General features: G+C 43.0%; 1 protein-coding gene across 19 annotated transcripts in view; it reads left to right on the top strand.

Moving 5' to 3' along the window:
• The window catches only part of NRXN3 (neurexin 3), a 1,192,693-nt gene that overhangs the window by 521,523 nt on the left and 643,599 nt on the right, over window positions 1-27,571 (top strand). For all 19 annotated transcript variants that reach the window (XM_077925136.1, XM_077925127.1, XM_077925120.1 and 16 more), the window contains 4 exons: window positions 11,851-11,970; window positions 17,160-17,541; window positions 17,851-18,041; window positions 20,187-20,360. In XM_077925136.1, the coding sequence (XP_077781262.1) occupies window positions 11,851-11,970; window positions 17,160-17,541; window positions 17,851-18,041; window positions 20,187-20,360 (867 nt within the window). The remainder of the gene's footprint in view (window positions 1-11,850; window positions 11,971-17,159; window positions 17,542-17,850; window positions 18,042-20,186; window positions 20,361-27,571) is intronic.

Raw genomic sequence — 27,571 nt, 5'->3', positions numbered from 1 at the left:
GAGTTTGAAGGGATCCTGAGGATCGTCTAGTCCAACCCCCTGCAATACAGGAATACAGTGGTACCTGGGGTTTAGTACTTAATTCGTTCTGGAGATCCGTTCTTAACCTGAAACTGTTCTTAACCTGAAGCACCACTTTAGCTAATGGGGCCTTTCTGCTACTGCCGCGCCGCCAGAGCACAATTTCTGTTCTCATCCTGAAGCAACGTTCTTAACCCGAGGTACTATTTCTGGGTTAGCGGAGTCTGTAACCTGAAGCATATGTAACCTGAAGCATATGTAACCCGAGGTACCACTGTATGCAGTTGTCCCACACAGGGATTGAACCTGCAACCTTGACATTATCAGCACCATGCTACAACCCACTGAGCTTTCCAGGCATCCCCTGTATTAATAGTTCATATAACAAACATCCATGGGGGGAAACATACCAAATGCATAATTCTAGCGAACAACATTAACAGTACTAAAATAATAAACAAAGCAAAAATCTGACCAGCCCATTAGCAAATAAACAGATCCTCAACCTCCTGCTGGTCCAAAAATTGCTCTAAGAGTTGGCACCGACAGCTGTATGTGTGCAGCTGTCATGGAAATGACCATATCCTGGAGCAGGCAACTTAGCCATCCTGAATAAAGGACTCCCCTGGTGCCTGTTTTCCCCTTGAGCACTTTTGTGCTCTTGCCTGAGAACTGCAGTGCCTAACTCAGAATGTGGGAAGCTAATGTCTTGATGAGCTCACAGCAGAGCTACAGTTATTAAAAAGCTGAAAGCTCCCTCCTTCTGGAAATACATTTCTAATTTCTCAGAACTCCATGCTCAGCCTGCTTCCAGTCAATATGTTCTCTTTAGAGAAAACAAGGCAGTATTTTCAGAGTCACGAATCAAAAGGCCAGAGTTCTCCTTCTCAAAGAGAGGGGTAGGACCTTTCGTGCTCAGTGCCCTTAGCAGATTATCTATTATTCTGTGCTTCTTTTTCCCTTCAACTACATTATTATAGGTGTGTGACTGGTTGCTATTAAAACAAAAGTTTTGTTTGCGCACATACCTGGGAGTAAGCCCTATTGGACTCGGTGCAGCTTATTTCTGAGTCAACATGCATAGAATCACACTGTTAACGTACTAAATACTTGCAGAAAACAAACCACAAACTCATAGTCCCACCCTTACCTAACTTTCCACACTCCCAACCTTCTCTTCTGCCTTTTAGACAGGGAAGAGCCCCATTCCATGTAGCAGAGAATGAGATCAGAGAAAGTGGGCTTTGCCAGATCTGTCCCTTATGCAAAATATTTAGCAGAATGTGTGAAGAACCACACACATAGAATCTACAGGGGACTAGTTAATTCATTATACCATGACGTGCTCACATAGGAGCTGCACTTGCTCTACTCCACACAGGGGAAGTTTGTGATGGCATGGTGACCCACAAGTTGGATGTGTGGTAGAATAACCACAGCCCTCCCCCATCTACTACACTAAGAGCCCATCCACACTTCTGTTTGTTCCATGATTCCTAGTCAGGAGTCTGAGAGGATTTACTTATTTATTTTTGCCTTTTGTCCCAAAACTTTTTCCAGGAAACCTGTGGCTGACTGCTGATTTGGAACAAATGTCAGTCAGGTTTTCTGCAGATTGACGTTTCTTCTGATTCAACAATAAACTCTGGGTTTTCCAGGGGAAAGCAGTGGGACAAAACAACCACAACCACAACAACTTCTCAGACCCCTGATGAGAAATCATGGGACAAATAGAATTTTGGATGGGCCGTAAATTTCATTCACCTGATATGATTCAAGCAATGGGATAGAAGTGTGCTGTTCTTTCCTGCCAAGCTGCGTCAATAATTTTCATTTTCTTCCCAAAGGTCCTTGGAGTCCATCAATCCATTTCCCTCTCTCCCACCTCTGCTGCTTTCCCAATCTGGGAAATGGTGTGAAGTTGCCTGATGTAGCACCATTTCTGAAGCCCACCACTCAGTAACCTGGCAGCATAATGGACTGATGTCACAATCAGTTGGTTGGTGGGACTTGCAGAATTTTGCGCACAGAGCTAAGCAAGCCTCCCTAAATTAGCTAATTCTTTACCTGTCCCACATCTGACAACAGGTGGGCTTGGTTTGGCCAAGGCGGCTTGGCAGACCAAATGAGAAGACCTGGTGGGCCTCACCACACCTTACAGCACCAAAGGGGAAATGCCACACAACCAAATCTATGTGATGGGTATAGGGATTGTCCTGGGAACCTTCTGATTTGCAACATGGGAAATAGTTTTAAGATCCTTGAATATACATGGCTGGAGCCTCTGATTTTTATACCACATGCAATGTCTCCTTGTATTACTATTGCAAGGATATTTGATCTCTGTGCTTAGGTAACATCTTGGCAGAAGCTATGCTCCTATTATTGGCAGCTGTGGCTTTTATTTGTAAAATATTAATCAAATATATAGGAAGCTCCTCCTTGGCATAGCAGTCAGGCACCAGGATGCAGTAAAGAGAATATATATATTTTTTTAAACTCCCTCTTAACACATTAATAGGGAAAGCTTATTAAAGAAGGGATAGGAAGGGAAATTAACAAAGCAGTAGCCAGGAGCAGCAGGAGGAGATGGGATAATAAATTAGAGCACAATTAATGTTCCTGGCACCTTATAGCTCTCCTAAAAACATGCTCAATGACTTAGGGATGTGTGTGTGTGTGTGTGTGTGTGTGTGTGTGTGTGTGTGTGTAATTTTATGGGTCTATGGCTAAAGTACAATAACAGCAGATGTAAAGCTATTCCAAAGAATGACAACACTATGATTCTTAGAACATGCATGCATGCACACATATGCACATGCACACGCACAGAGGCAACAGACCTATTTTCAGCTGTGCCAAACGCTCATTCTAAACTATACTGTTTTAACTTTTGGCATTTCTCCCCACTGCTTCTGTGATCTGGGGCTTGTAATAATTCCACCTGCTCTTGCCAAGTTCTGTGAAGAATCTTACTTGAATGATGTTACATAAACACCATGGTGTGTGCTTTCTTGCGGCTTGAGCTAGGCCTTTGCTCCCATATTACATTATAGGATCCAGAGCCCGCAATAGACAGTGTCAATTGATATGTAATAAGATAGAACAGACCGAGTTTCCCCCCTCTACGCTTGACTCCCTAGGGAAATCACTTTTGTAAACACATCCACTAAGGCAATACTGGCAGGCACCGCATATTATCCACTATGCAAGGCTGTAGCTGGCAGTGTAAAATATGTCATGATGTATCACTGTTTAAGAGAGATTGAGCCCTTGGGGATATTTCCTAAGATTAAAGACAGGAAATGGTGAATGAATCGTATTGTTTTCCTCCACCACCCTCGCCTAGCCATGTTACTGTTCTGTTTACCAAATAACTGCTTTCTGGCACAAAATGCTGCCAGTGCCTTTATTTGCCATTTTGTTAGCAGGGTTGTGGTCCTCTTCCAAGCTTAGGAAACATTTTAAGTTCCCCCCATTTAGCAACATGGACTTGGATCAGGAATCATCTGCAACCACACAATAGTTAATGCATAATGTTGCAAAGCACATGGTGTATTAAGAACAAAACTGGGTTTCGGTGATCAAAGCACAAACAGGCAATAGGGCAGTAACAAGGAACAGGAAGCAGCACAACTTCAGCAGCCACTCTGTGCAGACGGCTCTAAGGGATCAGTCCATAGTCATGTCCTGTCTTTATGCCTGAATAATGGATTGAAAATGTGAGCAGGATGCCCCATGCCAACATTCCCATATTGAGAGGGAATGTGTAAAGGGACTGCACTTAGAAGCTTTTGTGTGATCAGAAAATCTTTGTTGTTAGGATTCCTGATTGTGAATAAGCTTCTAAACGCATTCATCAAGTTACATGCAGACGCTCCCTTAAGACCTTTCCACTTAATAAGAGAACTGGTTGGGAGTAGAGGGTGCCATAATTTGTATTCATGGGGATACTGGAGTGGGGCCAATGTGTATTGATGTCAGGTGTAAGGTAGGGGTGTGTGTGTCTGTGAAAACAGCATAAAAGTTAGCAGCAAGGTTTGAAACAATAATATAGCAGCAAGAGAGCAGTAGCAATAAATAATAACATGTCATGAGTGGCTGGTGGTTCTAGCTGTCAGGGCTAATTGATGGCCTAGATCAGGGGTCAGCAAACTTTTTCCGCAGTGGGCCGGTCCACTGTCCCTCAGACCTTGTGGGGGGCCGGACTATATATTTTTTGGAAAATGAATGGATTCCTATGCCCCACAAATAACCCAGAGATGCATTTTAAATAAAAGGAGACATTCTACTCATGTAAAAACACGCTGAATCCTGGACCATCCGTGGGCCGGATTGAGAAGGCTATTGGGCTGGATCTGGCCCCCAGGCCTTAGTTTGACTACCCATGGCCTAGATGATGAAGCAGTAGTTCTGCTTGGCAGTTATATTTTGTTGTGCTTCCTTGTGCTACTCTTCTAATGTTTTACTTAGAGCTCTCCAGAAATCGATCCTTGAATTTCTCAATGAAGTTTTTGTACCCTGCAAAACAGTCTTGCATTTCCCCCCCAGCATCAATCTTGGTGCACTCAAGAATTTCTTTAGAGATTTGTTGAGTGTGAGGTTTTGAGCCTACTTTATCATTGCGTGGCGGCCATGGGTGGTATATGTGTGTTTTTATTCCCACTAAAAATTTCTCCAGCACATTAGTGCCTCCCTAGCTGCCTATGCTTCCGATATGAAAAAGCCTTCCGATATGAGAAAGAGTTACCTTGTGATGCCTTCCCCTGGGCTTTGACTGAAGTGTGGCACCTGGGAAGGCTGCAGTGTACAAACCAAGGGAGAGATGATTTGTAGAATTTAAGAAAGAACATTCACAAACATCCCTGGACTACTTCTAAAGTAAGGTAGGCATTGCATACTCCATGCTGCACTCAGGATTATTTCACCAAAATGTCCTTTCCCTTGTGATGATTTCCAAAAGCAACTTCTTTTTTTGTTAATTCATGGTAAAAAAAAAATGCAGGTGTTGTGTTTTTTTAAAAAAATTCATAGCTCTAGTTTCCTTAGCCTTTTGGCCAATCTCAGAGGCTACCCACTTAAATGCACTTGCATATGGTACTTTCATTTCTTCTGGGTACTTAGAAATGCATTCAGCAATGTATCAGGCATTTTTCTTTCTCTTTTGGTTACAGGGTGCCCTTTCTATAAAACAAAGCCATCTGCTTTGTGTCACCTACAGTGTGCAATGGTGTGATATCCTCTGAATTGCTAATGTCTACCTGGGTTAAGTCATGTCATTTGTCATGTGCCAGAAAGAGTTATTGACAGTGGCTTAAGATGGAGGGAAGGGACAGGTAGAATTTAGATCCAATGTATGCTGTGATCTTGGCAGTAATTGTCTCTACAGAAGACTGGGAGTTGCTACGAGACTCCGAAATTACATCCACCTGTCCGCAAACCTCTTGGCCTCCATTTGAGCTGTTATCAGAGCGTGACATTCCCCCCCCCCCCCATCAAGCCTGATTTGATGGTTCTTAATACTTGATGATTTGTACAAGAATACACTTAGGGGGCTGCTTCTCTGGAGCAAACATCTGGGCAATTTTTAAAATAAATTTTACAAACTTGGAACATTTAATACCATAACAAGTATTATGGTGTGGACGTGACACTGTTAAAAGTCATATGCTTATAAAACATACAATTAAATAGACTCTTTACTGTTCACAGATGTAATTTAGGAAATCGTTTCCATTCCATTTTTCATTATTAAATCTCTGAGGGAGCTTTCAGTTGAATTTCTAGAAACAAAACATATTCTGTACCCTAAGGACTGGCAGCTTAAAATGTTTGATGTGCTTTCCCTTCGCTATTGAAAGAGACTATTAAATAAGTTGCAACAGTGGAAGCAGTACCTATGGGAAAAATAAGGGTAGATTCATACAACTGTTCTACCCACGATCCGGTGGATTATCATTATTTTTTTACCTTATAGTCAGGGCTTTTTTCAGCGGAAACTCACAAGAACTCAGTTCCGGCACCCTTCAGGCGGGCACCATTGGCATTCTAAGAGAACGAGGGAGGTGTTCATGATGAGTTCCAGGATCTCTTTTTCTAGAAAAACAGCACTGCTTATAGTAGACTGCTTTGTGCATCACATTAAGCAAAACTATGGCTTAGCATGGACATATGAGCATGCAGGGGGTTGGAGCTGCTTCACTCTTCCATTGTCATTTTGCTGCTGCATTATATGAAGCCAAACCATAGTTTGGCTTAGTATGTCATTCAAACCTAGGCCCATGGATTATCCCTCTCCAAACTAACTACAAGCCATACACCAAGAACAAACCTTGGTTGTATGAGCAAAGCACCCACAATCTCCTCCCTGGGAGCCTGTAAACTCATGTGTTCATGCTAAACTATTGTTTGGCTTAGTGTGGTGTGCAAACCAGGCCACAGTCTGGTTTTGTGGGTGGCAATGCAGATTTGGGTCCTGACCATTCAAGACCTGAATGAGAGAATGAATGATTGATTTTGAAAAGCTGCAACCTGAATGAATACATTCTGAAGATTAGGGAATCGGTGGAGCATGAGACTCTTAATCTTAGGGCCTGAGGTTAAGGCCCATTTGGGCAAAAAGATTCCTGCATTGCAGGTGGTTGGACTAGAGGACCCTTGTGGTCCTTTCCAAAGCTACAGTTCTATGATTCTGTACCTACCACCACAACAGAAAGTGAAATTTTGACCACTTAGGCTGTGGGAATCCACTATCAACTCAGCTTCAGGTGCTTACCAACGGTGTCTTAGAGATATGGCATTTGTCACAGTCCAATGTTCCCTCCTTACAACTGATTCCATAATATTTTCTATATGTCTGTAAATACCACTGTCATCCGTGGAGCATAGTTATGTTCATAGGAACGAATGAAGATGTTTTATACAGAGTCAGGCCATCTAGGTCAGTATTGTCTACACTGACTGACAGCTCCTCTCCAGGATTTCAGGCAGGGTTCTCTCCCAGCCATACCTGGAAATGCTGGGGATTGAACCTGGTGCCTTCTGCATGTAACCAGAAGTTTCTGGACGACAGCTCCCATCACCCCAGACCATTGATGATGCTTGTTGGGTCTGATGGGAGTCCAGCAACACTTCTGAGGTATAGTATTTCAGTCTCACTGTAACAGGATAGCATGGTAAGTACTAGCAGTTATATTAAATGGGAATGACTCCTCCAAGGAAGGACAGCAAGACAGCACACAGGTAAGGAAAATAAGAGCAAGGCTAAGGAAAGCCATTTGAGGCCCCCTCTGTGCTCTTCCTTTGGCTGCAAGAACTCTGGTGGTAAGGAATCTCTAGAACCTGCGTATGAGCAAAACCCTGTATGTGTGTGCATGTGTATGTATTTATGTTAGTTTGGCTGGTGACAACGTACTGCAAGTTATTTGTTTCTTCTTTTCATTTCAATGCTCCTCGAGGAACTGCCTTTTCGATGTTTATATTCAGTCCCATAGACTACTTCATTAACATTTATGGTAGAGTAGGCAGGCACAATAGACAGTGATATTTGCACATGAATACATGGGTGTGCATGTAGACACTCATGCACAGCGTTAGGAGACCCACATCAGGATGCTTTCTTTGCCCCCAAACATTTAAACCAAAGAGGCCAATGAATCTTAAAACTTGTTGGTAAGATGACTGATTTCAACCTTACCATTTTTTTTAAAGCTCATTCCATTTCAATTGCTTGGCACACAAATGGATAGAATGGCACATCCAATTGTGTGACTGGGAGTTTTCTGTCTGGCACACAAATGTGCCCCTAAGATCATTATCTTTGGGGGTAATTTATACTTCCTTTTGGTCTTATTTTCTTTTTCACCTGTCCCTTGGAACACTGCCACTATGGTACATGCTCTTCTTCTTCTTGCTTCCAGGGTAGCTCTTTGTTAACCAAACCCACACACCAAGTTTTCCGATGTGCAACAAAGCCCATTTCCCCAAGAGTGGACTTTTTTGAGATAAGGAAAGTGGCAGGAAAATGCGGTGGAAAGAGTAGGATAGCACTTACTTAAATGCAATGTCATTGACAATCACTGCAAACAAATCAGAGTGAATACTCATTAAAATGCCAACCTTCTCTATCCTCCCTGCAAAATAAATCAGGATGAATGCTGTATACACAGGCCATGTGGAAGCATCCAGAGACATGCTTTGGTGGGATTACATTCAATAGTTACCTTTGCTAAGAACAACCAACAGGCCTGCTGTCTTTCCCTTATCTGGCTGGGCAGAATCCAGGGCAGGAATCTTGGAGGCCACCCCAAAGGACATATAACGTTCCCAAAGCTGAAAGCTCCCCTGACATCAGTAGCAGTTCCAACCCTCACTCTAACACCTTCGTCGTTAATCTATGGCTAAAGCACAATTCTCATTATTCTGCTTTCTGCTATATGCTAATCTTCCTGCCTCTTATTTGCACTCACTCATAAAAATTAAGTAATGAGCAACCAAAAAGAAAAAAAAAAGGGGGGGGGAGCCTAACGACCAGCTGCCATCTCATCAAAAACATTTAAAAATAGAAAGTGTCTCCAGGAGTTCAGCTTCCTTCTAGGGCAACGCGCACTATTCCCCCCCCCCCTCATTATTTAATGCCAACTATCTATGAGTGGGGAAAAGGCTGCAAGGTGTTTCTTACTTTTATTTCATTTTGACAGTCCACCTGGGCTGGCTACTCCAGCCTCTTCTTCTTCTGCTTCTTCTGTTAGACTTTGTTTCCGTGGAAACAGTTGTGATGTAATGCTGAGAAAGGTGATGTTGAGCAGGAACTTACAGCAGGTGATCACAGATGAAAAACAGCTCTATCCCCCCCTCCACCCGCTGCAGATGTCTTCCAGAGAGCAAAAACAACAGCCACTAAAACAAAAGAGAACAACAAAGCCTGGTGATAAAGAAGAAAGTAGTGACAGATAAATCTAAAATGATTTAAAATCAGCTCTTTGCAAATAATATTCCACAAACAGCCAGAAAGCCTTTGAAGGCAGAATAATCCTTTCTCTCTTCTCCCTCACCCCAGGGCTATTAGTTTTGAATTTCTGTTGTTTGTGAATGCATTTCCCCCAGTATCTTTAGAGAGCAAAACCCCTGATCCTAAAGCATGGGATTGCTGAAAGAAAGAACCTGGAGTCATGTGGACATGTGCAAAGGTGCAACTAGGTGCCAATGTGCTATTTATTTATTTATCCGCTGAATGTCAGCCTGCCGTTGCTTATCAAAGTCAAAGAAGTCACACAGTTTTGTTTCCAACCAGAAAAGCAGAGCTGGCTGAACACGGAAGAATGGTTGTAAAATCTCCACATCATTCTCCTTTTTTGCTAGCTGCCACCAATGTAAAAATTTGGCCCCAGCTGCATTACGAATGTATTTTATATGGAATACCGAGAAGGAGCGTGGTTTCCAAAGTATCACATCTAACAGTGGCCCGGCAAAGGATGAAAGTGGGAGCCAGATTGTGGGGTGGCCTGGATGCTGCCATGACTGGTAGTTGATTGCCCTGCCTGGGATCTTAGTGGGCTTCCTCCTCTCATGGGGGCCAGCAGGATCTTTAAAAGGGCCATTCAGATCCACCATCACTAGTTCTCACCAGCCTGAAAGTGATGTTTCCAACATGTCCCTGTGGTGGTTAGCATGGCTGCAGAGACCTCAAGAGTGGAGACCACATATAGGCACCTGGGCAGCAAATTAATAGGCTTTGTGGCAACGTAGGGTGGTCTCAGGATTAGCCACCCATCAATAACGGCAAAACCGCTTGAACTTCTGCTTTGAGGGGGTTCACCTCTCAGAGGCACGCAATGGCATGTGGCTAGAAGATCTGTGCTTCAGAGTGCTAGACTGGTTGCAGTGATAGGAGTGGCCAGTAGCGAGCTTTTGACAGCTCACCCGCTCTTGTGGCAGAAATGTCATTGGGTAGGATCTAAACATAAAGGGGACCCTCAAGTAAACCAGTTCTCAGTCCAAGCTGAGGTGAGCTGGGCCTGATGCCACTCATGTCAGGTTATCAGCGGGATTCCAGGAGCATAATATAGACCATGGTCCTTATATGCTGGTCAGCTCCCATGGGATTCTCCAGCAGGAGTGCTGGGATGATGTAATGGGCTTCAGATTGAATATTGTAGGGGACTAGTGGATCCTGGCCCAATGCCATGCCAACCCTGCTTTCCACACTATAGTCAATAAACGTTTTGGCCTGTTTTTCACCCACAGCTGTGCCCTGGGTGTTATTAATCCCCTACATGGCATGTAGGGAAGCATCCCCAATGCACTTGCCAGGTTGTTGCAATTATGTAAGGAGTCCTGTATGCTGAAACCAATTACAAATCTTGTATGTCCTTTCATAATAGAGACAACTAAACTCTGCTTGCATTCATCCCAATTGATTCCACTGACTTCAAATATTTTGCTTTGTTTGTTTTCTTGCTTGTATGGCTTGAATTCTCACACCTTTCGTCCCAAGGGGCCTTCTTTCAAAACACATTTGCTAAATATCTGCTTTTTCAAATGAAAAATGAAGGAGAAAATTTGAATTTCTTTGCCCTTAAAATGCCCAAGCCAGATCTGCTGCCTTTTTCAGTGATGGCAGGATGGATTTTCATTCTTGGCAGGATGCTGTTTACCCTTATCCTAACTTGCCCAATTAACCACTGAAGTAGATCCAGGACTAATGCATTTACTACATGAACGACACAATTAATTCCAAATATATTTCTATAAATGGGAGTCTTCCACTTTGAGCATTCAAATCTAGGCACCGTGCCAAGAAACCATCTATCTAGAGCCACTTCTTGGTGTTTGTGTGCCAGTAAAGCTATGTTCAGTCTGCTATCCTTGATCACTTCTTGGACAGAGATGACATCTCACTCGAAGCCACCTTTAACACACAATTTACTGCTAAGTCCTGATTCAGCTTTCCATTAGAACCAGACCTTCTGCTAGCTTACTTGTAGCTTAGCCTTTTAACTTCTATTGATGCTGCTTGAGCATTATGTGCCTCATTTATATCTGTGGTCTGGGGTGTTTGATGCACCCCTTGAACCACAAGTGATTCCCTGGTCTCCGTTCGACAAGGACTTCCATTTGCAAGCAATAAGCATTTATTGAGAAAGGAGAGCCAGAAAGAATTGCAAGCCTGGCTTTCCTTCAGGAGCATTGTCTACCCGAGGATCTATGCTTGGTACTTCATTACACAGAAAGGAAAGCACCTAAAAAGTCCCAATTAACAAAGGAAAAGGAGGAGTTTGGACTCATTATTATGGAGATGGTAATATCTGTATCCAGGCTGTTCAGTGTAAGGGTAATGTTGGGATGGCTGGGGGCTCATTTATGCTTGACCTCGTCTGGAGATGTGTTTGCAGAACTCAGCCTGGTGTGTATGATCACTGGGAAAAATAGAAGAGTTGCTTACTTTCCATGGGGAATAGGTTCCTTCTCCCCTCCCCTCAAAGCAGAAGCATTGTCATTTCAGTTTCTTACTGACTTATCCACTGGTTTTATGATCCTTTAGCACTACAGTGAAGTTTGCTGATGTAAAGTAAGAGGGAACATTTAGTCTTCCTCTGAAACTATGTGGGGCTGAGATAGGTAAGGAATATCTTAGAGAGAAGGGAATAATAATCCCCATTCAGCTTTAAGTGGGCAAGGCATGCAAATGTAATTTGTACCACCTTTTAACAAATTAGCTTTTGCACCATCATCACACCAAGATGATTTCAGTGACTTTTCCAACCAGGCAGGCTTTTACTGTGCAACAGATGTGGCCTAAAATTTGCTTCTACTTGCCACTGTCCCCAGGTAAAGGACCTGAGACGCTTTATGCTGGGCAGAAACTCAATGACAATGAATGGCACACAGTCCGTGTGGTACGTCGGGGAAAGAGTCTCAAGCTGACAGTGGATGATGATGTTGCCGAAGGTGAGTGTGTGATTCATCATGGGTTTCTCGTTTTGATTGAGAAGACCTAAGTTACATAACAGTTCTGTCACTTCGCACCTTTGGCCATGCCTTACCCTTAATACTACCTGTTTCCCCAATAATTAGGACAAAGCTTGGACCCAGTAATCCTGTTCCCAGGTGGAATAGTCAATGCCAATGTCCCTAACACTATGCTCACAGTGTAATGTGAAGCATAGGAACCCCAAATTATACAAGTAGCTTCCATGAAAAGAGGCACGTGGAACATCTGAGTCACATACACTTTATTAGCTTGGTGACAGAGATGCTCACTTCTCCACCATAGTGAACAAGGTAATCAGCTTCGGTAAACATCTGAACCAAGGGCAAAGACTCAGACTAATCCCATTTAACAACAGTGGGGGCAACAGGAAAGGGTACCATGCTTCTGTGCTTATGTTTGTCATACTTCCTTGTTAGGGATGATGATGATGATGATAATTCATTATTTGTACCCCACCCATCAGAGGGGTTACAATGCAGCCAGTGGTGGTTTCCTACTACTGCACCTCTTAATTCATTTGTAGTTCTGACATCCCAGACATGCCCTATTATCTTTTGTAACTGTTCTGAAGTCAGGAAGGAGGCTCAGAATTCTGTAACTATTGGATTGTGCCCCATAGAATGTTTTCCTGTCATCCAGAAAAGATTTGAAACATAAAGCAGCCAAAATCCAAGTTTGTAAGTGTGCATCTTATTAGCCTAGTGGCAGACTTAAAATTTGTGAAGAAGAGAGTTTAGAGTGAAATGGAGCAGGAGAGAGAAATATGGAATATAAATAGCCATCCTATCATTTCAAAGTATTGAATTTTTGCAGGAATATCTAGTAGAAACGTAAATTACTGGCTTTACATAAGATGATCCTGTGCACCTGTTTAGGATGGCAGTCTTCTACCTCTATGTTGGAAAAGTATCAGTGCTAAGTAGGGTGCAGTTCTGAGGCACAGCCGCTTGATGGCACACACTGCCTTGCACAGCCATGCTTGCTGGGGGGGGGGGGGAATGTGTGCATGGAATTTAGAGTCCATAATTGTTAGCTTTATGAACGCAAATGTGGAATCCTAAACCACTTTAAATTAATCTTACATATTGAAATATATAAGTTATTATTCATGCAAGTGAGGATATAAATAAACATCTACATGACATAGCCATGGAGGGCATCTGCATAATGATAAATAAACAGATATGCATATGTAACAAAGCAGTGTCAAAATGGTTTCCTAAAATTTGTTGTGACCTGCTCTGGGTGAATGGTAAGTAAGAAATACAAACAAACAAACAAACAAACAAACAAACAAACAAATTTCCCCCTTGCAGAACAGTGTGGATAATATTTTGCTAGGGGAGTGGGGGGGGGGGAAATATTATTGGGGGGTGGGATTATCCTGTGAAATTTTGGCTCTGCTCTAGCATCCAACAATGAAGCCGTATAGTTTTGTGAGTGTGTGTGTTTGTGTGAATACTGTTGAAGTAATTTAATTAGAGCTTTTCTAGAAGCAAATAATTAAAGACCAGCATAGAGACATGCTATGCCCAAACTGAGAGGTAATTTGCCATCTGAAGTTAATGAGGCTGCGTTATCCATTTGCTTTCTTCTCCCTTGCCCCCTGCCACATCACTGAGCAGGACCAAATGATAACCAAAATAACACCAGACAGTAGGGTAAAGCTATTTCTGCTTGCGAAAAGCAGCAGGATGACTCTTGAGCACATTATCATTCTTATGACTTTGTCATCACATTTCTTTCCTCCCTCCCTCCCTCTCTTCATCCCCTTGCCCTTGATAATTTAATTGACAATCCTCAGACTGGGAAGCAGGGCAATTTATTTCCAAAGTATTTTTGAATTGTTTGCATCTGTAAGATCTGATTCTATACAGCAGAGGCATGTCCAACTTTCAAGACACTGCAATCCACACCCACTATAAAAAAAAACTGGCAATGATCTACCCATGAGATTGACCAAAGTTGTAAAGCTGTTGAGCTTTTTTTTTTAGGGAGCCAAAGTTGTTTTTGGGGTGGTGGTGGTCAGGGTCCCCCAAGTGACCACGATCTACCACGGACCCCCACTATTGATCAGTAGATATTGATCGACCTGTTGGACACCCCTGCTATACAGCAATACAGTGGTGCCTCGCAAGACGAAATTAATTCGTTCCGCGAGTTTTTTCGTCTAGCAAATTTTGTGTCTTGCGAAGCACGGTTTCCCATAGGAATGCATTGAAAATCAATTAATGTGTTCCTATGGTCAAAAAAAGTCCAAACAAAGCCAAATTTGGTACAACAAGAGTTTATTAAGTGCTCTTTAAAGTCACACATACTGTAAAGAGCATTTCAAAATTCAAACCCAGATTTTTTTTTAAAAAAACAGCAGAGTGGCCCAATGGTCACAGAAAATCATAAAAATGCAGAAAAAAACACACACAAGCTTCCAGATTCTTGCAAACCCCTCCCCAACTGTTCCCCCAGCCACCCACCACACAGAAATTCAAACCCAGAATTTTTATCTTCTTGCGAAACAAGCCCATAGGGAAATTCGTCTTGCGAAGCAGCTCGAAAAAGGAAAACCCTTTCGTCTAGCGAGTTTTTTGTCTTGCGAGGCATTCATCTTGCGGGGCACCACTGTAAGTTACTTTAAGTTAGGCTGAGTTTTGTAGGGAGGAGGCAGTCCCAGGGAACTCTTGATCCCTGTCCTTCACTCCAGCGTGGAGCATGGCATGTTCCAAAATGTTAGACGGGTCTTTGGATAAGTCTGTAACATGGAAGACCATTCATTCATATCCCACCCTTCCAAGGGCTGCACATCCTATTTTGCCTCCTGAAACAAAAACAGGATGTGCCGCCCTGCTGCCTCTGCCTCCCAATTTCAAGTGAGATCACACTGAAATTGTGCAAGACTTCACACAGCTTTGGGCAGTGGTGGAGGTGGCAGGGCAGGCAAGGTATCTGCCAGAGTGCTGCCTTAGGGGCTTCTGCTGCCTGAGGCAATTCCCTCACCCCACCTAATGGATGTGCTGGCCCTGCACCCTTCCTCCAAGGAGAAAAATGGGCTAAATTTTATACTCTCAACAAACCTGTAAGGCGGGCTGAGAAGTAAGCCCTTTTCAGGCATTCAGGTTGAACCCATGAAGGGACCAGCAGGAATGTATGTGGCAAGTCCTGCTCCCTTTATGATGATGCACTCCCTGGCCAAAGATGTGATTGGCCTGTGCTTGAAGGGGGCTGCCTCAATTGCACATAACGTCATTCTGGGTTCCTGTCCCTGAAAAAACCAATTCCTTCAGATTAATGCCAGTTATGCCAGACATCAGTGGGAATGAGGCTTGCTTCACGCTGTCCTGCTTACCCCGTCATTCATTCAGATTAAACACCTGAACAGCATTGTAGTGGCTGGCCCAAGGAGCTGTGTGGAGATATGAGCCTAGCCCTACTTTCCCAAAATCCACCAACCAGCTGCTAATCCATTCCTTATCTTCCCTTTGCTTACTGACTCCCCAAAGTCTTGTATTCCATATCTCTTAGTAGCTCAATGTTTGCCCAGCAAGCAACAGTTTGGCAGCTGAAAAATGTCCTTTACAGTCCCGAGTTCAGTCTCTCAGTTGTAGTTGGGAGACATGCCTTAAAGAGAAAGAAACACCCAACCACCCATTCAAGTTCTGCGCTGGTCAAGCTAACTGAACCAGACCAGTATGAGCCCAATCTGTAAAGCAGGTACACTTAGCAGAGCAAAAGCTTTCAGCCTTGAGCCCTTGATCAGATGGTACACTAAGCCAAACCTTGGTTCAACAATACAGTAGTACCTTGGGTTACAGACGTTTCAGGTTACAGATGCTTCAGATGCTTCAGACTCCGCTAACCCAGAAATAGTACCTTGAGTTAAGAACTTTGCTTCAGGATGAGATCAGAAATCGTGCTCTGGCGGCAGCAGGAGGCCCCATTAGCTAAAGTGGTGCTTCAGGTTAAGAACAGTTTCAGGTTAAGAACGGACCTCCGGAACAAATTAAGTACTTAACCCAAGGTACCACTGTAATAAGAACCAGGAAGGAACTAAGTGATGCTAGACTTTCCTGTGGAACACAGGTATTAGCCTTCCCATGCAATGCCATGGGCTTATATTATTACTATATATTATTGGGAGTTAAGGTATGCTGTTTTTAAAAGCATGATAACGTCACACAGCATACAGTGTAGCACTTCAGCTCAAGTAATAAATAGTGGGTTGTGATGGCAAAACATACACAGGTTTTTCCGATGCAAATTTCAAGAATTGGCTGAGCTGTCATTAAGAATATGTCATTTCTAAAGGATTAAAGGAATATTGTTGGATATTTGTGGAGATTAATGTAAATGCAGGAGCACATTATAGATTGGGGCATTCACCACACAAAACATTTTAATTTGTAAACTTGATTTTTTTATGCTTATTAAAAATAGTGGCTTTCTGGTTCTGGTAGTTACAGCTGGTGATAGATATATGGAGCTCTGATGAGATTCCATTTCACTTTTAAGCTTGCCCAGGCTTTCATTGAGGTTATCTATATAACAAGCCCTGGGAGACTTATTTCCAACCTTGTTTGGGTTGTGTGGAATAGGCAACCCAGTACTCAGGTCTTTCATCCAGTTTGCAAAACTTTTCCCCCACCAAGAGTAAAGGGAAAGGAGATCATTGGCAGCAGTAACATGCATACTACATTATAACTTATTTCCTCCCCTTTAAAAGTATTTATAAAGCTTCTAATGTTTTCTTTAAAATCTCTTAAGTGGTGTACAGTACAAAACAAATAATATCATTAAAGCAAAAATACCTCATAAAACTAATAAAGCATTAATATAAGAGCACATGGAAGCATAAAAAACCGCATTAAACACGAATTCAGGGAGTTGAAACACATAAAGCCAGGTCTGATCTTATGTGTTAGGGAAAGCCTGGAGAAAAAATATATATCTTTTCAAGATGCCTGAAGCAACTGATGGTGGCTGCTTCATGTATGGAAAAGGGAAGGTACAGAGGCAAGAACAGAAAATGGTCATTAGTACTGTATTAGAAACCTTAACCAAGAGTAATACCCTGGAGGCAGGCCTCATATTACCAGTCCTATTAGCCGCAGAACTTTTTTTCCAGCTTTATTTACTGTTTTCTGATCCTCAGGTACTATGGTTGGTGACCACACCCGCTTGGAATTCCACAATATTGAGACTGGGATCATGACAGAGAAGCGTTACATCTCTGTCATTCCCTCCAGCTTCATTGGCCACCTCCAGAGCCTCATGTTCAATGGCCTTCTCTACATTGACTTGTGCAAGAATGGTGACATTGATTACTGTGAACTGAAAGCCCGCTTTGGGCTGCGCAACATCATTGCGGACCCTGTCACCTTCAAGACCAAGAGCAGCTACTTGAGCTTGGCAACTTTGCAGGCCTACACCTCCATGCACCTCTTCTTCCAGTTCAAGACAACCTCTGCTGATGGCTTCATCCTTTTCAACAGTGGTGATGGAAATGATTTCATTGCAGTTGAGCTGGTCAAGGGGTAAGTAAGATATTATGTTGTCTCTGGGAGTAGGTTGGTCAATCCATGTAGGCAATTGTGCCGTCACAATGACTATAAATTCATATTCTTCTTTCTCCTGGGAAGGTAAGTTGGGTAAAATATGACCTGTTCTGATGCAGCTTCTTATTCTGCTCTTTGACCATGGACAACTCATTAAGACCATCTGGAATTTGGGTTAGAAAATTAGAGCAGACTGTTGCAGATGTTTTGAATTTTTTTGTGTGTCTTAGCCATTAATTCATTTTCATTCTGGGCTTTCTTCTGAGTAGGCACTTGTGTTATTTGCAGGTATATACACTACGTGTTTGACCTTGGGAACGGACCTAATGTCATCAAAGGCAATAGTGACCGGCCTTTGAATGACAACCAGTGGCACAATGTAGTCATCTCCCGAGACAACAGCAACACCCACAGCCTAAAAGTGGACACCAGGGTTGTTACTCAGGTCATCAATGGTGCCAAAAACCTTGACCTTAAGGGTAAGTAACTGGATCTTACCAGATCAGGTAAAATATATTCTTTGTATTCATGATGCACCATTTTGCACTAGGTTTAATCCTTGGCAATTCCAGTCAAAAACAAATTAGGTGGTAGGTCTTGGAGAGACCTCCCACATTTAAAAGCCAGGTGCTATTTGGAATGGACAGTACTTTGCATATGCATTTCTTATCAATGTATTTTGATAAGTTTTTTTTTTTGAGATGAGAACCACATCCGAACCTTGCCTTGCGCACTGTGAAACTTGGAGGGCAGCTAAATTCTTATCTGCATATTGGTCCAAGAGGTGCAGACTAGGTCAGTTCCTACTGGAATTCTCAAAGAAGAAATTCCTCAAGAAGACACACACACACACAAACAAACACACACACACACACACACACACAATTTCATACCACACAGCGCTCTACACATACAGTACTAGTAGGTATGCAGTTTTCTGAAAAGAATCGTTTTTGAGTTTATCCACATGGATTTTTTCTTCTTCTAATTTTCATCTCATTTCTTGATCTAAATGAGAAGCAAGGTTTTTTGTGTTCCGCTAAAGCTACAAACAGTTACCATATATTGTACACATTCTATGTACAATATAATGTACATATACACTCCAGGTTACCCAAAGTAACCAGCACATAAATCTCCTTTGTTGTAAATGGAATTCATTGATACAAGAGGCAGTTCAATATGGGCAAAACACAAACAGGTTGGAACTACCATATTCAATGTATAAATCCATTTAAAATGGATTCTTCCATTCCTAAATGCTAACGGGTGAAACAGAATGGTGGGCAAACTCCCTTTACTCTGGCATCTAGTTGTAAGGCAGATTTTATATGGGAGAGCAGTGAATTGTGTGATCTCCCATCTGCAGTCTGAAATGCTCTAATTCAAGAACAGTTTTTACATGTGATGAATTTTCAAAATCCAAGCCTCAGTCTTTTAAAATGAACAAATATAAGAACCTTAGAACTTTTCCACTGGGCTAGACTTTCATGAGTCTCTCTGTCATGAGTCGCCCCCCCCCACCACCAATGTGTGTCCTCTCCTCCAGTGGGTCTTTCAGGCCATATAGATTTGGCTAAAACTGTTACAGTTGTATTTAGTGTACATAAATTTGGGTATATGTTGAAAGTTGTCTTGATTCATATTTTGCATTTTCCTTCCTAGACTTATACATTGAGTAAACTAGCTCCCTATTTCTATAACAGACAGTCATTTGTACTACTACTACTACTACTACTACTACTACTACTACTACTTTCTTTATTTATACCCCGCCCATCTGGCTGGGTTTCCCCAGCCACTCTGGGCGGCTCCCAACTGAATATTAAAACACAATACAGCATTAAACACTAAAAACTTCCCTAAACAGGGCTGCCTTCAGATATCTTTTAAAAGTAAGATAGTTGCTTATTGCCTTGACATCTGATGGGAGGGCGTTCCGCAGGGCAGGCGCCACTACTGAGAAGAAAATCAAAACAGCAGGCTGTTCTTCTGTGGGCAGTTCTTCCCTCTATCTTTTCACTGGTGCATGTTTTGCTGTTCGGTTAGGAAACCTAAGAAGAAACACTTTCCAGGGCCAAAGGTGCTGAAGTTGACATGCCCAGAGTTCTCGTTTCAATGTCATGAAAGGTGCTTGGGGAGCCTGCACTCGGCTGCCTCTCCTGGTCTCACACACAAAGCTGCTTTGGCAGGGAAACCACAAAGACCACAAAGAGGGCTTGTTAATGGAAGAGCTGATACATCCTTGGGAGCAATTTGGTGCAACACGGTGCTGTATTGGTCAAAAAGTCACAGTTCCACAAAGCAACAGGCACTGCCGTGTGAAAAGAACATTCAATAATGGGACATTGTTATAGCATTATGATCTGGAAAACAAACACAATATTCCCCAGGTCTGAATGGATCCTAAGTGCTGGGCACACTGTGGGTTATATCCTGTGCTGCTGTTCCACTTGCAAAACAGGCATCCCCTTCCCCTTCCTCTCCCCCACAGTCACCCGTTCATGTGGGGAGAGGAGTGTGAGAGGAAGTCCCCTTGAGTGAGCAGAACGCATTGGATGCAACCCCATAACTCCACTGTTTGCCTTAACCTTTTCCTTTACCTTTTACTTGGTTCCCTCCAGGTGATCTTTACATTGCTGGCCTGGTTCAAGGAATGTACAGCAACCTCCCCAAGTTGGTAGCATCTCGCGATGGGTTTCAAGGCTGCCTGGCATCGGTGGACTTGAACGGGCGCCTGCCAGATCTTATTAACGATGCTCTTCACCGCAGCGGGCAGATTGAGCGCGGATGTGAAGGTACAGCCTACCTAAAATGCCATTCCTTCTCACACAGCCCTCCCTACCTCCATGCTGCTCTTTGCATCGCCACCACATATTTCCTCCATAGATGCTCGTTGTGACATTCCTCCTCCATCGCCATCCACATTCAGCCTCCATGATTGTAACCAGCCTGGGAGTGCAAAAGAAATGAGAGGTGACTGTGAAACACTCCATATTGTAATGTAGCTTTCCTTTTTGGGTACTGTCAGGTGCTGGTGGTGGTTGCTCGTGAGTAACCAGGCAGGACTCCGACCTGTCCTTTACAGGTTTTATTGGTGCAAATTATTTACAGTGCAGAACCACAAAGTTCATGTCCGTCTCAGTCACTTGCAGATTCTGGGAGTGGCCCCTTCCGGTTTCTCCCCCAAGATAAGAACTTAGACACCCCAAATCACTGCCTCCCCTCCTTACATTTCACCCCTCTGCACAAGCTGGGTGATGGAAATGGTGTGTCTGCCTTGTGTCCAGCTGGGCTAGGTGAGGCGCTTGGGCTCTCAGTAGCATCTTCAAGCCCTACCCTCGCTTGGCTGCCCCCTTCCCCCTCTGCTCCACTGGAGGTGTGGCTTTCCCCACCGTTGGACGAGGGGCTGCTCCTCAGAAGCATCGGAGGCTCTGTGTATCCCCCTGCCTCCCTCTCCTGTTCCGATGGCAGCCCCCTGACATTCATGTTGTGTGTCTCTCCAGAATGGAAGACGCACAAACATTTAGGAGGTGTCCAACACAAAAGCAATCCACATAGAAATTGAGGTCATACAACACACATAAACATCAACTGGTGTGTTTTATTTCCCATCATAAAGTAGCAGCAGGTGTGCTGGGGTGGAGCTGTCCTCCTGACATGACATTGCTGCAGCTTACCTGGGTGGTACTTGCTCAAGGCAGTGCTGAAGTCAGTACTGTGGAGGCACACCAGCAGAACCAATCCAATTCATGCTCCCACCAGTCTGTCTGCAGAACCCCAACCTTCCCGCTGTCCTGCTCCACTGTTGCACAGGTAATCTGCAGTGAAGCTGGTTTCTGAAGGGTGGCTCAACCTTCCCATGCTGGCCCCTACTGCCACCACTCCAGCTCTGATTAACTGCATGGGTATAGTCATATGCCACAATCCAGATCTGCACCTGAGCATCAAGCTTTTGATAACCTCCTTAGCAAAGACACCGTCAGTCTTTGAGACCAAGTTCTCTTTTACATCACATCCCTGGGACCAATTCAGACATTGTGTCTATTACAGGGAGACAGCTGGAAATGCTTCTGCACTGTGAGTTGGTCAAAGAGAGCAATGACAGGGAGTAAAAGAAAAGAGGTCTTGAACATTACTTCCCTGATTATTCAGTTTTTCCTACCCATTTAAAGCTCTCTGCATGCCAAGATTTTATAATCTGGTATAATCAAAAGTTCTTGAACCCTCCACAAGTTGCCGTACAGCACACAGTTGCCTTTCATATTCTATAGAGTGCCAAATTATACTTTTTCTGTGTCTCACCATTATTTTACTGGTCTGTTCCTGTATGTTTTGGGTAATCTCCCACTGGCCTTTCTGAGAGTCTGTGGATCCCATGGCCAGGTTAACTGTGTTCCCCACCAGCAGTCTCTCAAATTTTACATGATTTTGGAATAAATGACATACTGCTTTGAGACAGTGTCTTTTTGTGCTGTGTTTTGATATAGAATGGTATAGAAAGAGAAATCTGGGTGATAAGGTTTTTGTGAAAACACTTGTCCTTGAACAGACAAAGGCTTGTGAAGAAGGCAGGTAGGAGAAATCTCTCAATATCAAACAAGAGAAATAGAACATTGCTGCCATTGCTGAGTCCTCAGGAAAAAGAAAATACTCTTTGGGTGACATCCGGTGGTGTCAGTCCATTTACAAAATGGCCTTCTGCTTGCAAAACTTGAGTTTCCCTTTCTTCTCCCCTACTGCAGTTTCTAGAGTGTTGGGAGACCCCTAAGGGCACATGGGGACTCAGGGATGTGCTGATGGGAGGAGAAAGAAAGGGAAATATAATCATGGCCATTCATGTGATGTTGAACATTGCTTTTATGTTTAGAAGAGGCCCCCTTTTGCACTTAGGCTTTTTAAACAATCCTTTTAGTGGCTCACAACATTTTCTTTTGAGAGATGGGTCCCTTTAAGAGTCTTAGAATAGTTTCTGGCTGCTCACAATGAGCGTTTAATATTCTTAAATATATATAATTTTATGGAAGACTGATTACTTAACTTTCTGGCACCGGGAGGATTTCAGATATCCTCCCGGTTGCCCAATTTCCTTTTTAATTGATGTTAACCATATTAAAAAAGACAAGCACAGCTCAAGGCGGCAGAGTTCATAGCTCAGAGGTGGAATGCTTGTTTTTACATATATGAGGTCTCAGGCTCAGTCAGTGACAACTTCAATTCAAAAGTTTCAAGCAGCAACTTTGGGAAAGACCTTTGCCTTGGACCCTCACCACTCAGCACGGATCTGCCTTCTCCAATCTGATGTTTTGAACTACACCTTCCATCAGTCTCAGCCAGCATGGCTAAAATACCTGGAGTGCACCCGGTTGGGGAAGGCGGATGTGAATATAGTGTAGTAGATGGACCATTGATCTGGTTCCGTATATGATTGCTCCTTGTGTTTTTTAAGCTCTGCTCAGTAATATGACACTGAATCTTAAAGAATAAAGAGAACAGCTAGTGAAGGTGACAGCATAGATGAGGAAAAATCACCACCTAATGCATAAATTGTCAGATCCAGTACTATGGGGGGAAAGGACATTTTAGAGGAATGTTGTGCATAGCCCAGCCTGGGTTTAAATCTTTAGCTGAAAATTTGAGATATAAATTAAGGAAAAACTGAGTTTGTGGATGGTCCGTTGGATTTGAATTCATTGTACAATGCCTTTTTTTCAGCAGTTGACACAGAAGCTTTTGGCAGCTACTTCCTTATCCTGTTAAATGTTTGATCAGTGCTTTGCAGGCAGCTCAGATGCTCCTGTAAAGGTATTTTAGCAAAGCCAAGGGCTTTGTTGCATCCAGCTGTGAGGAATCCAAGCCTTAGCTGGTGGTTATCACACAGCCCTTAGGTATTCAGCTGTGGGATGACATAATCGTCACGAGTGGCGTTTAAGGCAGAAAGGCTGTATCAAATCATAACATTCTTGGCATTAGTTATAGAAAAACCTGGGCACTCTCAGCCGCATAAGAAAATGACTTGGTCACAACAGGCACACCATATTAGCAGAAACGGCTATAGCAAAGAAGATTGCTTGACCAGCAGTTTATTGTAGGAACATTCTGCCTTATGCAGAATTCATCCAGCCCAGTAGTGTCCAAGCCAAATGGTATGAGATTCCAGGGATTTCAAACGCACTCTTCCAAGGTCTATGTTTCTTTTTGTGAATGATGCACAGCAGAGACTGTGGTGTCTTTATGATATATATACAACCTGAACCTACAAGGGAGGGGATCAAATTATCACGCTCCAAGAGGGTCCTGTTTCTCTCATGGCTGGGAGCCCACATTGTGCTCCAACAACCCCTCCCCAGTTCACTGCATTTAGCAGATGGACACTTCCCCACGCCCTCAAAATCCTAAACTTCTGCTCTCCTTTTGTCTCTGTTTACTATCTCAGAGCTCAGGAAGAGGCTTCTCCCACTCTCTGGTTGGCTCAGAGTCTTTCCTTTGTTGATAGCCCATCTCTCTGTCCTTCTTCCCTGCTAATGGCCTACCTTCTCCTAGGCAGCTTCCTGTACACGGGAGAAACTGGTTGGGCCTATACTTTGACACTGCTAAATTCAGTGCTTGGCAGCCCATCGTAATGCACCAAGCATTGATTAAACTCCAACGCCCGTTAGACTCAGCACCCATTTGACCCAGAGATTTAGGGGAGTCAACACACCCATAAAAGCAGCATCTACACTGACTAGCAATCATTTTGCAAGGTTTCAGAATGAAGTCTGTCTCCCAGCTCTACCTGCAGATTTTGGGGATTGAACCTGGGACCAGGCAATGTGGGTGCTTTGCCATTGAGTTGCAGCCCTTCATTTGGGCCCATAGGGGCTGCTGGAATAACTATTTTATCTGGAAACAAGAGGGGGGAAGCTGGACCCTGATTTTTTTTTTCATTGAGATGGGCCCTCACATAAGTAAAACCAGATAAAAACATCAACTCCTAAAATAAAATAGTACAGGTGAAATGCAAAAAAACAACAACAAAAAAACTATCACAACATAGAAAACCAGCAGGAAATGACAGCAACCATATCTGTTGCTAACAGGAAAGTCTGAAGGAGCTGGATAAGAACAATAAATAATGCACAAAATAGCAACATAATTGGAAGCCACAAGTCAGATATTGCTACTTAAAAACAAACAAACAAAAATCTAAATGTCTGCTGGGAAAACCAGATCTTCCTGTCAATGCAAAACATACGCTGAGAAGAGGCCACATATATGTTTCTGTGGAAGGCATGAAACAAATTTGGTGCTAACAAATTTGGCTTGTTCAAGTTAACTATTTCAGAGTTAAGATGCTCAATAAACTTTTTTATTTTGCCCAGCTAAAAATTCACAAAATGTGCAGACACCACCATGCACAATTGTCCCCAAATAACAGAGAAATTAGAAATCAAATTTCAGCAGAACATTGGAAGCTTCCTTATACCAAGTCAGACCACTGGTTCACCTGGCTCAGTACTGAATGCACTGACTGGCAGTGGCTCTCAAGGGGACATTTCCAGTCCTACCTGGAGATGCTGTGGGTTGAACCTGGACCCATCTGCCTACAAAGAAGGTGCTCTGTCACTGAGCTACCAGCTTTCTACCATCCTCAAATGTCTATTTGGAATACTTCAGCAACACAAGAGAAAGCAAGATCTTAAAATTCAAGAAAGAACTAGCCACACCCAGTTAATGCCTGGATCTTTTGAGTTCAGAACTTTGTGGCTTTTGAGAACACCTCTGTAGAGAAATGAGCACCTTGCATGGATTGTGCTGACATTTGTAGTTGGGGCCCTCGGAAGGAATGGAATCAATCTTCTTGCTGGCAAGAATAATATTACCTTTAAATGGAAGAAGGAAAGCTTAGAAGACGAGATCTTTCTTCTCTTCAAAATAAACAAGAAAGCACCCACCCAGCCCTCCTCTGTTGATCTGACGGGTCAAGTGCAACTTACTGAGTCCATGGACATTGGTTTTAACAGCTGATAATCCCCTAGCAAATGTAGCATTGAATGAAGCCACTTTTAGATGATATCCTGAACAAAAAATGCAATGAACTAAGACTTTCTGTAATGAGTAATTTGTGTGTGTGTGTGTGTGTGTGTGTGTGTGTGAGAGAGAGAGAGAGAGAGAGAGTGTCTCCATGTCTGCTGCTGCTTTATGAGTTCATTCTTATGTCATCCATCATTTGTTGCCATTCCACCATCACTACCATCTCCATTGTGACCACCCTCCAGTCTTTAATGCACAAACTGTACTTCGGCAAATACAGCCTGCCCAGAGATATGATTTGTTCTCAGAGCAACAAAGTCATGAGTCACAAAGGGTAGCTATGAGAAACCAACCCCCCATTTTTTACTCAATCATCAGAACCCAACAAAGAACATTGACTTTCTCCAGAACACCACCATTATTGTGCCGAATAGTAAAGTGTGGATGCAGATATTGATAACACTATATTATCTAAGATATACAGTATATCATGGTGGTGTTGCAGTATTCTCTCATCCTCTCCACACATGCAAGGTGACTTTCTGAAGCAGGGAGCTTTCCATATCCATGGAAGCTCCCTACATATGTTAGATCCATGATTTTCCAGGGGTTTTAAAATGCACAAAGTCTCCGTGGATACAAAAGGTCCCCCCTTCAGATAATTATCTTTCACCAGTTGGAAGGTGGCTGAAATGGCAATTGCTGGGGAGAGGTGAGAGGCAAAGCTAGTCCACAATGGCCATGTTGGCTGGGGCTGTTGGGAGTTGGAGTCCAGCAACCTCTGGAGGGAACCATGTTGACTAGATCTTGTGAAAATGCACAGAAGGCTTTCTGAGGATGGAGGACCCCCATCTGCTGAATCTGTTCAGCAGTTGGTCTAGGGTTTGGCTCATAAGAGAATGTATTTTTGACTCTATACCACTGATTTGATCATTGGGCTAAATGGAAAAGGAAGAAGTTATGGAGGTGGGGGGAATGCTATATTTCTCTCTCATTTTCAAAAGTCCCTTTAAAATATTCATCAATATACTTAATTGTGTTGGTCAAGAGATGGAGAGAGAATAGTTTCAAAGGAGAAGTAATTGCCATTTCAAGGTTTTCATATATCGTCAAAGCAACAAGTTTTTATGCATTATGAAGATTGCTCTCTATTGGCTGTTAAAAGTGTTAAATGTTACAGTGGTGGAAGGCATGGGAGAAATATTCCTTTGTAGTTACAGTACAAGCAAGGTCCTCTCAGCAGATCCCAATGAGAAGAAGGATCATCTTGGAACAGGTGGTCTTTTTAGTTTCCTGGGCCCAAACTATTTAGGGATTTTAAGGTGATTACCAGAGTGAGATGAGTGCACAACCCTAGAGTCTGTCAAGACTGGCCAGTACGGGCAGGGGTACCTTTACCTTTACCTGCATTTTGAATTGTGCCTGGTTTCAGTTAGGCTCAATTGCAGGGGGGGGGCAGCAGGAATGGAGTCATCTGATGTCAATAATGGGCAGGCACATTAGCACCCTTGAAACTACCAACTTCTTAATACTAAGGGAATATCTCTACATCATAAACTTTTTCATTACACCCAGGAAAAGGTACAGCTGACAGGTGAGCAAAGATCTTCCTAGCGGCAGTTGCCACTTTACCATCTAGGAACAGTGGACAGGGCAATATTCACCTGCATATTCAGTGACCACCATCATGTTCACTTCCTCCAGAACATAGTGGATTCTGTAAGCAGGAGCCCATAGATGCAGTCATCTTCCACAATTGGTGATTGTGCTATCTTACAAGGGAGAAAACATTGCCATTTAGATGGAACTGTCTATCTTGCTTTTAAAATTCAAAGAAATAAAAACTCATAGTGATAAAACCCTGTGAGGAGAAGTGATCTGAGGAAGGAGTCTTTTGTCTTTCCATTCTGGGTGTGCATATCACAGAGGGAAATACCCAGATTGGTTCACTGGCAGCCATATTGACTTAATTTGATTCTGATTGACTCTAGGC

Source organism: Podarcis muralis, chromosome 1, assembly GCF_964188315.1.
Source record: "Podarcis muralis chromosome 1, rPodMur119.hap1.1, whole genome shotgun sequence".
NCBI classification, from domain to species: domain Eukaryota; kingdom Metazoa; phylum Chordata; class Lepidosauria; order Squamata; family Lacertidae; genus Podarcis; species Podarcis muralis.
This window is presented reverse-complemented; position numbering and strand designations above follow the sequence as displayed.